General features: G+C 35.8%; 1 protein-coding gene across 2 annotated transcripts in view; it reads right to left on the reverse strand.

Annotated features, from left to right (window-relative positions):
• The window catches only part of LOC107095723 (protein unc-13 homolog B-like), a 213717-nt gene that overhangs the window by 39447 nt on the left and 158538 nt on the right, over positions 1-15732 (reverse strand). For both annotated transcript variants that reach the window (XM_015391972.1, XM_015391973.1), the window contains 6 exons: positions 14593-14743; positions 5268-5336; positions 4859-4948; positions 4319-4459; positions 2083-2318; positions 400-485 (listed from right to left, as the gene is read on the reverse strand). In XM_015391972.1, the coding sequence (XP_015247458.1) occupies positions 400-485; positions 2083-2318; positions 4319-4459; positions 4859-4948; positions 5268-5336; positions 14593-14743 (773 nt within the window). The remainder of the gene's footprint in view (positions 1-399; positions 486-2082; positions 2319-4318; positions 4460-4858; positions 4949-5267; positions 5337-14592; positions 14744-15732) is intronic.

A 15732-nucleotide genomic window follows, 5' to 3' on the forward strand; every position in this document is an offset into this window, starting at 1 on the left:
AAAATATATATTCTAAAGTTTGATTTTCATCTAGAAATATCAGTATTTAGATCATATCAAATATCTTAACAAATTAATTATATAACAGTATGAAGCTGCTGCATATTCCCTTAAGCCTCAGTGGATACTGTAACAGCAATGATAGACCTGCTATAATAATACGACACAACACTTTTTGTCCCATTGATGACTCTCACAGCTATTCTATCCTAACATCCACATTGTGTTACTTCCTCTATCTCACCGTTGTTCCAGTGATAGTGGTCAATTTTATCCAAAACTGAAGAAGATGATGGAGAAGAGTGGTATGAGAATTGATGGTGTGGATTTAGAGGTTGGAGTTGTGAAGCGCACACACTCACACTTAGAAGTACACAGTGTAGAGAAACATGTACTTACCCTCCAGTGCATATTTCATGTCCTGAGCGAAGAGATTCCACATCACCTCAGCGCTGACTTTACCGACATTGAGTTCCTGAGGAAACCTAAAATTGGTCAGAAAGGAGAAGCATAAGCTGTTTATCTCATCATGCATGCAAGCATATGAGGAATGACAATTGATTTGTGGAACTTTAAGTCCTTTTGAGTCTTCAGTGCTTCTTTTAGTTTCTGTGGCTTCATTTTGCATTTGTACTAGAATAACTCTTAGGGAATTCAGGGTTCCACTGACCAGGACAGGGTACTTTCCTATCACTTCATTGTTTTGTTTATTTATTAACTCCTTATATTTTAGCACTGACAAGTTCCCCTAATATTAGAATGTGAGTCATTTTACATTATTAAAGAAAATGGAGCAACACACCAGTTTTAAGCCTTCAGAATGTGGAAGTGAGTGTATCATTGTCAGTGCAGGCAGCTTAGCATAACATAAATGATGCAGCTATTGCTCCAATATTAGGTTTGCACTTATACCGCCTCTACACATACTCAGTATAGATGGGGTGAGAAGCTCATGCTGCACTAGGACTGCACAATATGACCAAAATTATATCACAAATTATTTCTTAGGTTTAGTTGATACAACACAATCCTGATATCGATATTCACAAAAAAACAGCCTCATAAAGTCTGCCAAGAGTTACCATGAGAGATGGAAACTTATGACAATTCTTTTTGCTATGTTTATAAAAGTTCTCCAATTAAACTCTATAGAATAATCTGTAAATTTTAAAAAACATAAAAAAAATTAACCAAGCCACAATGTATGAAGCGTAAAATTCTTTAACCACGGACTCTAAGTTGCACTAAAGTATCAGGAAAAATCACTCCCATTATACTGAGTCATATAGTTAGACCATACATGCTCAGTCAAATGTACATTAAGCCCATAAGCAGCAAATATTTACTTCCTGTGACATATTTCCTACTTCACTGAAATACAAAATATGCAATTATGGGACAAAGGTTTTAGTGGTCATATTTTCAGCTAGAGTTCTATTGTTCACAAAGTTTCTGCTTTACCTAAGGATTACTGTATTGGTTGGAGATATCTATGATTTTCATAAAGTCTCCATTGAAAAAAGCTTAAACCCCACATCTCACAAATGGATGGAGGATTATCTGCACCTTCCTTTTTGCTGCTTCACTGAACCACTTTTCTAATGATAAATTTAACAAAATATTACTGCAGACATTAAGTTTCAAAAATGAAACTACAGTTAGAAATTTAAACTAAAATCATATGTTGGAGTTTAATAAATTTTCTGGACTAGAAAACGACGATTTTGGGAGTAATATGTGTGTATTTATGTATATATGTGAAAAAAGTACAATTTGCTTGCATTAACTTTTCTAAATTAGTACCTGAAAGCTGAAGTCAAAACAAATAATTCACTGTTTTGACAAATGGTCTTTGCAGGTTCATCAACCTACTCTCTTGGAAAATCTTAAAAAATAACTATACAGGTGTGCTCCAAAACCTGTTGTTTGTGATTACCATCTTTGGTTATCAATCCATATTTTAAAGGCAAAGTAATAATAAAACTTATTTTTACGTTAAAGGACTTGCAATTGAATCTAAATGCCCAAAATCATATTAATAAAATGCATAAATATCTTAAAATAAATTTCAGAGTTCAGTACTGGTTAATGATGGGCGTATATGAGTTCTTGTCTTCCTCGATGATGGACACAATAAGCGTGATGAGTTTAGGCCAAAAGTCCAGATTCTGGATGCTCGGGCCTTGTTCTTCTGGCTGACTCTCTTCTTTCTTCTCCTCTTCCTCCTCCTCTTCCTCTTCCTCTTCTTCTTCACTATCATCTCCTTCTCCCTCAGCTTTTTCTTTCTTTTTCTTTATCTTCTTCTTTTCCTGCTCAGGCTGTTATGGAGTAAAGAGACAAAATAAAAAAAGGCAATGAAAGAATTCTGTTCTGATGTGTCGCATCTCTTAGAAACTGACTGGGAAAAAAAGATGCTCTCATGAATACGTCATTTTTCACAAAGAAGCATCTGCATCAAACACTAAATACAAAATAAATACACAAAAAAACTTTAAAAAGCTCATAAATAAGCTTAAACAAGACTTTAAGATCAATATTGAAGATATGAGAATTGTGGGTAGTTTATACAAAAAAGGAGAAAATAAAACAGCATCCCACACATTAATAGGCAAATCTTTCAAAGCACAGTAATAAAATATTCAAAGATGCTGATGGTGACTCTTATTAGTCCATTACTTTGTGCAGCATGTGCTGTCAGTGAGAATCAGTTTGGAACACATCTTCACATAATGTTCCTTTCTTAGCTTTAGGAACACTAAAATACATCAGAAACATTTTAAAAACCTTTGAGGATCATATAAGTTTTTTATTTTGTCTGTAGTTTTAAACTGAGTATAGAAGATGGAACCAAAATAACAAATTAAAGACAGGATTAGATGCTATTGCAGCAGTTGTCTCTATTTCCTCCCCATTCAAACTCAAAGGTAGAGAAAAACAACTATAAATGATCAATTGACCTAAAATTATTTTTAATTTTTGTTCATTTTCTGAAATACTAATACATGTGATTGCAATCAAAAATGATATATGGTTATCTTACATGAATTATTAATTATAATAATGCAAAATGGTAATGGTAATGATAAGAGAAGTAATTTTTATTGTTATTAGGAATTTGAGCATGATCCATTATGTAATAATTACTAGAAATACTAATAACAATGCTACTGATGCTATCAGATTGTTATTTTAATGTTGTAATATTAATCTTCAATATTCAAAATAACCATAACAAGCATTACATTTTATACCACAATAACAAAATGACTTAAATGAATAGAAAGGCTGAAAACAAAATTCAGAATAATCAATTTACTAAACTGTTTAAAATTAATCTGGAAACTACAGTTAATAAAAATGAGCACAAATAATAAAAAGAAAAGCTAAAATAAAAAGTAACTCCTTTTTTAGTCGGTTCAACTTAGATTAATTTATTGTGTTTAAAAATATTATTCTTACTGATTTTTTTTTTACAGTATGTATTTTCATTTTGACAGCTCTGGTCCTCCAAACAACGATCTGGGTCAGCTATTGTATTAATTTGATATGATGTCATGATCTGGCCTGTTTGCTCTCCCTTAATTAGTCATTCCTTTCACCTGTTGTCTTTCCCCCCCTGCCTCAATTAGAATTTATTCCTCTCACCTGTTTCCTCTGGTTTATATTCAGTTCAGCCTGAGCATTCAGTGCCAGATCATTGCCTGTCTTTCTGTCAGCCTGTTCTGTTAATTTTATTTCCTTTGGTTCATGTCCTGGATCCTAGCAGCCAGTGGATAGAGGGTTTTAGTGTTTGTCTTGTCTCCTGACTGTCCACTGTTCCTCCCCTGTGGAGTCCTCTGGGTTTTTGGCTCATTATGGGGGGAGGTTCAGTTTTTATCAAAGTAAGCCTGGCTCCAGGGAGGAGACCAGTTGAAAGTCATGCTTCAAGTTCCGGTTCCTACGTCCTGTCTCGGCTACCCTCTTCCACTGTGCCTGCCTGTCTGCACCTGATCCTGTCTGCTCCTGTGCGTGACCACCTGGTCATGCTTCTGGTCCCAGTCAGACTCTGAACCCTCCTGGAAGCCTGTGGATGCCTGGAAGTCTGGATCCTACCACCTGTCTCTGTTCCTGCCTGTTCTGGATCCTGCCTGTTTCTGTTCTTGATCCCTCACCAGGATCATCTTCCAGCATAACCTCTGGGACTGCAATACTGGGTCCATCTGTCCTCATTCATGACATATGATTGGTCAGCTGAAAAGTTGATGTTTTTTATTTGATCTGACTAAATAGGTTATTTTCTTAACAACCTTTTATGAACTGTAGAAACTTCAAAACTTACCTCCTGAATTGCAGGTTGAAACTGGCGATTAAAGAGATCTAAACAGTTGTTGAAGATGTACTCGTAGGTGGAGTTCAGACAGGCTTTGACACAATCCCGCACCACGTTGGCTGCTCTGGGCGGACTCGGCAGCTCCAACACCTGAATGTGAGCAGACAGTGAGTGGGAGGACCGGGAGCAGTAAACAGAACCAACCAGGAAATGTCCGGCCAGCTGATACAGAATGGACAGCATGTTAATAAAGAAATCAAAAATGCTGTTACTAAACTATAAGGATACCCTGAAAAACATTGCAAGAAAGTGCTGCAAAATAACCTGAAGAGCTGAAAAATGAATTCTTAGTGAAAATAGTATTCAGAGCTAAAAATGAAAACTTAAGATAAAAACGATAAAGTTTAGATGATGTAAAAAATGTAAAATACTTTATCATGCCTTGTGACTTTAGACAATGAATTTTATTTCATTTTTTTTTCAGTTTTTCAGAGTATATCAACTACCTGGCAGGTATTTAAATGAAAGCATAAAAATTCGTTTTTTCACCTTCATCCGGAAGAAGGTGATGCTGGTAAGAAGATCTACGGTTGATTTCAGGTCATTGAGACGGGCCTTGTTGCTGGCTGGGAAGTTATTCTGCATGCAGACATGGACAAACAAGGAGAAAAAAAGGTTTAAAAACTTAAAACTGACCTACGTTAATAGGCAAGAGGTAACACAATTGCAATTAAATGTTACACAATAACTCTCTCTGAGGATACATTAAAGTGTACATTTTCATTTATGTTCCTTTTGAAGACAATAAGAAACCGCCAGAGACAGAGGAAGAAAATAATACCTTTTATACAGATTATTTAAAATCAATGAACTCTCCCCCAGTATCATCTGTAAAATTGGCTCCCTGTATTACATCAAAATTTCACATTTTCATAATGAGCTGGAAGCTTCCACTCACTCTGTACATAGAGAGGTCGATTCTTAAGGAGTTGTGCAGCTGATCCAGGAGCTTTACAAAACGATCCCGCTGTTGGGGGAAAGAACAGACCAATCACATTCAATGATTCTTACAGAAAAATGTTGCAGGATTGCAAAAACAGAATCTACATCGAGTCTTTCAAACATAAATAAAAAGTAAAAGTAAAACTACTTAAAGTATAAAAGTAAAAGTAATGCAGGACAAAAATGTTAAGGATAGATGCTTTATTGCTCTACCCTTTAAGGAACATCTTTCTGCAATTCTTAAACTTGATTTTCATAATTTTATAACTAATGGCAACAGTGTTAAATTTAACCTTGCATCATCTTTACAAACTCTTTATTTTGGTATGTGGTGAAGAACAAGTTGGTGCATTACCGAGTCCAACTGCAAAGATATTCATAGTCTGGATAAAACAAATTATTTTGATGGTTTTTACTTTTTCTAATTACCAACAGGCCATAACGAAAATCAGCTTAAATGAAAACAAACTAACGATTCTATTTTTAAAATGAAAGTAGTAAAAAGTAGAGATAATTGCTAAACAAAATATGTGAGGAGTAGAAGTAAAAATTCTGTAAAAAATAATTACTCCAGTAAAGCATGAAATTTCTACTTAAACAAGGTATTTGTACCTTACTTGACACCTCTTTTTAAACTCCATCTGGAGTTTAAATGACCTAGAAAAGAGGGACCAGAATAGGTCATTTTGTTTAGGGTCACAAACATTGACATTGGCTGATTGAGTTAAATACAAAAGGCCAATAATTATGTTCAGGGAAAGGAACCCTTTTCTTCAAGGCAATATCTGAAAAAGTGTTTCAGAAGAGGTGGTTATAATTTTAGAGACAAACCTAGAAAAACACGTGAACAGCAAATTTTGCCCCAAATTGTGATTTTCACCTATAGCTAAAACTGGCACATGAACTGAAACATTACCAAATTTTACATGAAATGCATCCAGAGGGTTTCAATTGATCCTGCTATCAAACAACATTCCCTTTTCTTGTGTTTTTGTCTTTAATAAAATATGTCATGCCTTTTTGAGTCCGATACGGAGGCTTGGTAGAACAAGCAGTTCCCGAATAAGCCCCATTCTCACAATGTTAGAGACTCTTTAAAAAAGGATCCTGTATCCTGATTAACAGTGGGAAACCTCTGATAAAACTTTCTTTAAAATCTGTTATTAACTTTTATAGTTATTCTGTACCCAGACAGACAAACACTTCAATATTTGCAGTAATAATTTAAAAACAACAAAAATTCTTCTTGTACTGACAAAATGACCTTGTGTTTTTCAATTTGTGAATGTGGATGCATCACTTCGCAAAATATAAATAGATAAAAAAAAAAAAGATATGACTTGGGATATTCATAGCTGAGGATGGTTGTTTTTTTAATATTTGGTCCTTGTTATTTTCTGTCACATGGGAACCAATCGTTGGCAGTTATTCTAATGCATCTTTTAGTGTAAATTCATATTGAGATGTAAATGATTTGGGAATGTATATGTATCAAATATCAGTGGGGATTAATAAATCTTTTCACCTGCCTACTCCTTTTTTAAAAATCTATTAAGTATTGTTCTTGCTTTGTTTTGGCCTAGTTTATATCCCTGTTGTAATTTAAACAGATGAATGATGATCTTCTGATGCACCTTAACCAGCTGCCTAAGTGCCGTTATATATAACTAATGTGCATTATTGTTGGACTGTTATTGCCTTTGTTTTTTTACACACAGTTCTTCGATTGCCCGTCTCTTGAAAACAGTTGAGTAGCTGAATCTGTATTAAAAAAAAAAACAAGAGAAGGGGAGTTCCAGAATCCTCTAACTCTATGAAAAAAGGCAGAGCAGCTCTCTCAGCTGAAATAGGGCCAGTAGTGATATCCCCAATGCTTATTTTTATCCCTTTTCCTGCACAAGCATTGGCTACACAAATGTATCTACATGGCATGGGAAAAAAGCAACCTGCAGTTAGCAGGAAGCGTTATCTGCCATAGAAGGAGTCACGACTTGGATAACAGATTGAGGAAACCACATTGGGTTTTATCTGATGATGGTTTGAAACCTGGATCCACTCTCACTGAAGTTAGCTGATTAAAAACTAAATATGGAAAAGATCCTTCAAAGATTTCCAAAATGGTGCATTTGATTATGTGAGCATTGAAGACTATATTTGATGTCTCCCTTCTTTTTGCCCCATAGGAAAGTAAGCTGCAAACCGTGCACTTGATGGCTGTGTTTCTGTGCATGAAAATCAAACCAGAGTTGAACAAAAACCTGGAATTAAAATATTGTTTAAAGACACAAAAACAGAATCATCCTTAGAGCTTTTGTTTTTATTTTTGACTTGTTCCTGGCGATCTGAGAATCCCAGGGAGGCAGGGATGGCACAAAGAGATAATGGTGGTGCTTAAGGAAGCAGAGGCACAGAGCATGCAGTCCGGCTTTGTGACTCACGACAGTCACGACAAAAGAAAACGAAGGAACAATGAGAAGGAACAGCAACACCAACTTACACAACTTGCATGGAAAAGTTGCAAGCTAACCTAAAATGCACAGATCCTCCAAACATTTGTATTATTCCATGCCAAGCTACAATGCTTTACTAAATTCATGATAAAGAAAGACAAAAACAAACAACTAAACAATATGAATCTGTCATGCTTTTTAAAAGAGGATAATTTTAAATTAACCTTTAATGCTCCCCCTGTAACTAAACACTTTCAAACCTTAATTCCAATAATCCAAACATAATTTCTCTTTGCAACTGAATCAAAACACCTCAACTGGCATAAAATATGTACTGTAGCTCAAACAGATGTGCTCATTTTTTCCACGAGTAAGCTGCCACATCTGCACAGACAGTACATGCACTGCAAAAAACAAACACTTTCTGACTAAATTCTGGTCATTTCAGATCAGTTGTTACTATTTCTATAAAAAAAAATGATTACAGGTCAGTGGGAATGAAGACTGGACTGAGACTAAATTGGAAACCTTTAATTTACATATGAACCACTGATCTGTCAGATAAACTGTATCAATAATATACCGGTAAAGGAAACAGCCAGATTTCCTGCTCCTTCATATCAAAAGGAGCCAGTTGAGGAGGCTGGACATCTCAGGGAGTCCTTTGAATACTTTCTGAGGAAAGGGATTCAAACATGTCTCACTAGAAGAGGCTCTAAGGCAGATCTGTCAACCCCTTAGAAATGAATCAATGTCTGATCTCTGTTGATGCTGTTGCTACATGATCTACTCCAAGATGTATTTATAGATACCATCAATGAGGGAAAAATGTGTTCAACTTTTAAAGGAAATAAGCAAACATTCAAAAACCAATAATGTAGATGCTGGTTAAAGACTGACATATTTTATTCCTCAGACTTTGGACTGATTGATGTAAATGTTAGATTTGTAACAAAAAACAAGAACAAAAAACAGTAAACTGGTTAAGTAAGGCTTTATGATACAGCTTAAATAATCCCCATCTTGAAAATTAATCCTCAGAAGGAGACAAACAGGAAGAAAACGTCCCGATTGACAAATTTAATTCAGTTCAGACAAAGCAGAGACCATATGTTATCATATAACCATAAACACATCCCTCTGGGATTATTGTAATTTCCCTCTAGGATTATTAAAGTATGTCTGATTCTGATTAATCTGCCCTTGTGCAATAATAAAAATACTATGAATAATAACTAAATAAGAAACTGATTCTTAAAAATTGGGTCTTAGATTTTTTTTCTCCACTAAAGCAGTTTTTGGCTTTGTTAGAAAAAACATTGAAACATTGTTGGGGAAAAATATCCTCTGCATATTATTAATAACAGAGAGAATATAGGATATATTATGCCGAACTTGTTCTGTCTGAAACAGAAACAAAGAGTCCAGAGCAGGAAATACTATCTTAAATAAGAAGCAGAAGGAGAGAAGTATTACAAAATCTATTAGAAAAGCTGAACACAACCATTAAATGAGATGGGACTGAAAGACTGAAAAAAAAAACACATCACTGCTGTCTGTAAAATTTTCTGAAATGAAAAAGAAGATTTTTTTTGTCTTGAAATAAAATGATTATTACATTAAATTAAATATGTAGCTTGGTTACTAGATGTGAGCACATCTTCAACCTTTGTAACTCCAATGTGAAACCTCCTGTATGGCTCACCTAAAAAGCCCTTCTGAAAGTGGTGGAAAGAGAAAAAGCTGGTTGGTAAGTGTGCATAACCATATTGCCCTGGTGGGGGTAACTTGCAAAAGATCCAACATCCAGAGTTTGATCAAGCGCTTAATGGTATGCAGCCTGTTGATAAAGTTTCGCCTTCATTAAAAAACAAACAAAACAGATTTACATAAAGAAAGATAACCCAGAGCATGAGGTTTTGAGGTTTTCTCATCAGGCTTGGATACTTTTTAAGGAAGAAAATATGTCCATCTGTTAAGAATGAAAAAAAAATGAAACTATCTTAAACTATCTGCCTATTTTGCATTTCAGCCCTCACCTATGGTCATGAGAGATTGATAACAGCTGAAAGAATCAGATTCACACTACAAGTGACTGGGGAAAAAACTCCTCTGTAGGACTGCCTGACACACCCTGAGGAGTCGGGTGAGAAGTTCTGTCAATTTGGGCGAGCTGGGAGCTTTTCAGAGGGAGTTGGCTGACAAGTTGGGTAATTAACAGTGATCCCAGCCATATGTTCCTCAGATGTATACAAATCCCTTTATGTGTGGGGCTCATTTGCAGCAATGAACTGATTTCCCAATTTATTTAGATCTACAACTGAACCTGAGCTGCTGCAGGGGAACCACCTGTGAATAAATATGGTTTTGTAAAGAGAAAGCATTTTCCTCTAATATAAGGGCAACCTATTTGTGATGTGCAAAAGGGTCTCTAAAATGTTATGGCACGCTGGCACGATTCACAGGATTCCTTTACATTATTCCAATAATAATAATTTTGTTCCATGCATGATGGTGGCTTTTAGGTATTTTTAACTATTTGCTAATCTAAGCTGCTGCTAGATGGCGCACAATAATGTTTAAGTGAACTCATTCAGGATGAACTCTTTTTATTTGAGGATAAATGTAGGTTTTTTTTTACAGTCATGGTATATGACTTGGCCTCTTGAGGGGTAGCTGCGAGAAAACATATACATAAAGTTTCATACATGTGAACTTTTATCTGAGCAGCAGGTGTCTCAATTTCACCCAACTGCAAACCTTTAGTATGAAAGATGTTCACTGTTTCCATCAGGCTCCTTTTGTTTTCTATTTTAAGGACCCATCCACAGGAAGACAAGCTCAGGCCAAAACACAAGTATGCTTCATCAAACCCCTGTGTGATCCACATGTGTGATGATCCTGGCACTGGAGCTGACTCTATCTCCTATTATCACTCTGGTTCAGTCTCCATCCCCATTGCAATCATCTCTACTGGTTTCACCTGTCACCACCTGCATATAAGCTCCGTCCTCATGAGTCTCCAGTGCCAGATAGTTTTAAGCCAACCCGGTGAGAACCTTCCAGCCTTATTTCTGAAAACCTGTCTGTTGCCTGCCTACCTGCCTTCCTGCCTGATCATACCGGAGATACATACCTGGATCTGAAACTGAACAAACCTGCTGAAATCCCCTCTGCTTATCAGCTGAATGTCTGAATCAATATCTGGACACACTACCTGTTCCTGGCTGGTCCTCAGAGCCTGAACCCCGTGTGAAATCAGGTTAGTCCATCAGACAGTTTCTACTGAAACCTGCCAGAGCCGCCTCTAACCTGTCCCTCTGTCTCCAGGTCATATCAGTCAGCACACAGAAGCTGAACGCCCGAGAGTCGGCGTCTCTATCACCTGTGTTCTCAATAAACTTCTTAAATTGTCACTGACCTGTTGTGATGAATCTTGGGTCCGCATCCGGCCCATTACAATGAGGCTGGCATTTGGGAGTCTGTGAATTAATGTTTTTGATACTAGGTCCCAGAATGACAATATTTTAACTTCCATGTTTCCAGACTTTCCGCCTCTCTGAATCTGTAATCGGCCAGAGGTGTCAAAAGTATTCATGTTTATTACTAACATAGATACATAAATCCGTTTTAAAACAATTTTTTTAGAAGTTAGAGTATCAACTTAAGCTTTTTTTGAAGTAAAAGAGCAAAAGTACCAATTTTAAAACTAATTAAAGTATTAAAGTAAAAGTAATGCAGGAAAAAATGCAAAGGACAGATGCTTATACTGCACTACTCTATCAAAGGGTACAATTCTTAATGATAACTTCCTTATATGTCAAATTTAACTTTGCATCATCTTTAAAAACAATTTATTTTGGTATGTGGCAAACAACAAGTTGGGGCAGGACTGAGTCCAACCACAAAGAAATTAAATATGTGAATGAAACAACTAATTTTTATGATTTTTTTTTTTTACAGGTCATAACGAAAATGAGCTTAAATTAAACAAAACTAAAGCAGAGATAATGGCAAAAAAAAATTAAGGAATAGAAGTAAAAACTCCAGTAAAGTATAGGTAGCCAAAAGTTCTACTTTAATAAGGTAACAAAGTATTTGTACTTGTTACTTGACACCCCTGTAATCGGCCAACTTCAAACAAACACACATTTGCGGCACTCAGAAAACAACAGCACCAATAGAGCCATACGGCATTGTGCACATGCCCAATTCCCTATTGCGTCACAGCGCCACCTACAGGTCTGGCATAGTTTGATTGCATTTTCAATCGTACTAAGTACATTCATGTAGCAGCAGACATTTACTAAGCTGACTTATTCTTATGGACATCATTTCTGAAATTATACAGGAAATTATAAGTGTTTTCTCTTGTTTTTGTGTGGATGTAGCCTTAATCTCTTTGGATTTATTATGTCTTGAATGGCTGAGAGCCTTTCACAGAGTAAGAGAGGTTTTCTAAGGCAATTGACCTATTGGAGGTTACTTTCTCAATTCCTTGGCAAACAAACTTCACTATTCGGCAGAGGGAGGTAAAAATAAATACTGGTTGTAGAAAGCAATGCTTTTTTTATATATATATATATACATTTTGCTAAATAAACTTTCTTATCTTTTAGAATCTATACTAAAGCTGAGTAAGTAATGGCAACACTTGCTGAGCAAGCACACAAGAGTTTTGGATCATTTCATTATTTTATTCACTGCAAGAGACTCTGCCAGCAGACGTTTTAAACGTTATGATTCTTTCTGCCTTTGGGCATACACAGAAGCTGTGATATATTTTCAGGTTTCAGAGAACACACTTTTTCATGAAAGCATTCTTGCATGGTTCCTGACTGCTTCATGAACATAAAGTTTTCTTCTTCTAGCATCGATTTCAGATTTTCCCTCTGATTTGCTATTTCAGTTCCCTGCAGCTGAAAAGCTCTTTATGTTGGTCTGTAAAGTTATTCAAATTGAAAATTCACTTCATGAAAAAGGAGATCTTTAACAAAATCGCTTTACTTAATAGCCTTTAAAGCTTTCAGATTTAACAATTTTAACATAAACATCCCATTTAACTATTCTAAATTATTCTTAAACAATTCTCTACCAACCTTTTTGTTTTTTTTTTCCCTTTAGAAAACACATCAATGGTTGATTTACTGACAAACATGAGTCTGGATTTATTTGCTAAATAAACTATTGGGATATTTTTTTTTACAAACAGTGTTTATATTTTCTATGAGTTTCAATCCATTTTCATGAAAATGGTGAAGCTTTTTAGTAAACGAGAGAGAAAGCTGATACTTGGGGCTGTAGCTAATCTATAAATTTCATACTTATTTTAAAGTACTTACTAGAGTTTACCGCCAATAAATCATTAAATAGAGACTGAAAAGAAACAACTCACTGAAATGTCAGTGAAAAAGATTCAATTCAGGAAATGAGGCAAACCAACTAACCAAGCCACTCTATGGTGCTTTTTACTGATCTGACACCCCAGAAATAGACCTACACCATTGCTCATAATGAGTATGGACCTGTCTGAATCCTCTGACCCGTTAAAGCAGAAGCTTTGTGTCCACAGCTGCTCTGACGTTATTAGAGAGCAACCAAGCAGGAGAAGAGAAATCTGCACAACAGGCAGAAATCCCAGGATCCATTAAGTACGGCCTCTGGCAGTCCGAGTTACCATCCCATCAATGTTGTCATCGTTGGTTCCAAAAATGGCCACGGGTCCAATCTAGAGCTACAGACAGGTCAGACCTCTTCCAATGTCACACATGATGTCACAGTCTAATGATAAACAACAGACTCCATAATACCTACTGGACCATATATAGATATCCACGTCCATAACCTAAATTAAAGTTATCCTATAAGTTCTTGTGTGTGAAGAAGTTTTCCTTATTAAGTTTACAGAAATTTGGCTTACAATCGTTAATACCATCTATACAGACATGATTTTGATTCTAAAAGGGCATCATTTTCAGATGCTTTTGATGTCTTATTCTTATTTCTTTAACTTATAAACTATAAACTGCATGCTTGCATATGTATTGATACTCCTAGAGTGCCATTTGTTAGATTACATGTCTCTAATATGGGGAGTGTTGGCCTAGTGGTTAGAGCGGTGCGCTTGTGCACTAAGAAAGTTGCAAGTACCCGGTTTGATCCCCCAATTTGGGTCCCTGAGCTAAAGACCCTTAACCCCACACTGCTCCCCAGGCACCACACAATGGCAGCCCACTACTCCCCAAAGGGGATGGGTTAGATGCAGAGAGTTCATTTCTCCACTGTCACATCAATAAAGTTCAATTTCTGTCTTTTTTTTTATTATTTTTGTGTATCCAGTAGAGCCGAACTCTCTGTCTCCTTGAAATAATATCTGACTAAATGAAGAGCAGTTTTAAAGTCTAGCTGAAGACTAATCCCATTTCTAACATAGCGTATATATTGTGTTTTAAACTCTTTCATTATATTTTAGCAGCTTTCTGGTCATCATAAATGCAAGCATCAAACTAAATCTTCTGAAATATAACAGTTTTTTTTCTTTTTTTTTTTTTTACCAATTTATCTTAAAATATAAAACAAACTTTTATTGATTTCAAACTTTGGACCAAAAATGATTTAAACAGTTCTCACGTTAAGCAGCAGCTAGTTTTCTTTTTTATAAGATATTTGATTCCTGGCCTTTTATTACAACCTACAGAATGGTTTTTCTAATTTAAAATCTCTAAAAATATTATGTAAATATTCCACCTAATTGACAGTTTGACTCTCTGCCCCATGAGTAAAAAATGAAAACCGATTTGTTTGGTTTCGCTGTGACTGTCGGTCACTCACCCCAAAGTTGGAAGCAGCAAATCTTGCAGGAGCGGAGACATTTGTGGAGGCAATGGGGTGGGCGTAGAAGGCATTGATGTTGGCCAGCAGGGTGCTCATCACTGCCGGCACTCCTGACAGCATGTATTTAGATGACAGGCAAGAAAAATGTCTGAAGGGGGGGAAAGGAGAAGAAGATTAAAATATGTAATCTTTTTTTCAAGGGCATTGATGAGGCTACTCTAAAAATACAGCTCTGGCAACCAGATAGGTTATAAGCCTCTTTTGGTTCATCTGGTCAAGAAGTAAGGACTTAACTGAAATAAACCAATAAAGAAAAGCAGAGTCTGTGTAATGGGTTGCTATGGGGATTTGTCTGCAAAGCATCCATCATGTATTAAAGAAAGTTTAAACCTCAAACATAAACTGTCTGTCCAAAATGAATGTCCAGTCTTAAAAAAGACTTAAGAAACCTGAGTGGCAAAAAACCTCTCAAGGCCACATTGGTCAGCTTAGGTTTGTTTAAGACAGGGGCGGGCAAACTGTGGCCCTGCAGCCATTTGAGGGCTGTGGAAATTTTATTTTTGTCCCCCAACCACATTTAAAAAACAGCACAAATTTTAACTTCCAATAAAGTTTAGCAACACTTTACAATAACCATTATAACATCATTTATAAATAGTAAATTGACAATTTATTAATGCTTTATAGATAGTTTATTAATGTTTGATTCATTTATAAACTGATGCTAAACCATTCACAAAAGGTACAGGCACATCAGTGGGCTTAATACCTTAATAAATTAACTATTTACCTTTTATAGATGGTTAAGATGCAGATTATAAATAACTCAGATATTAATAAAATATCTGTTAATTCTACTTTGTGTCTTGAACATATTGCATGTTGAAGTTATTGCTGTGCAAAGAAATAAAATGAAAAATAATTGAGCATTAAAACACGGAAGGAGAGGATGTGAAGTGACTTTAAAGGGTTTAATGGTTGTTGAGGCTAAACTACTGACCAACTAAGATTATTAGGCATCTCTTAGGCTACGTTTACACTGCAGGCCTTAATTCTGCAATTTCGCAACTGCATTTATACAACTTAAGTATCCTGCATGCACAGCAGAGGACGCATTGACGTCACAAGCAAGTGTGC

Source organism: Cyprinodon variegatus, unplaced genomic scaffold, assembly GCF_000732505.1.
Source record: "Cyprinodon variegatus isolate N-32 unplaced genomic scaffold, C_variegatus-1.0 Scaffold567, whole genome shotgun sequence".
Lineage (NCBI taxonomy): Eukaryota > Metazoa > Chordata > Actinopteri > Cyprinodontiformes > Cyprinodontidae > Cyprinodon > Cyprinodon variegatus.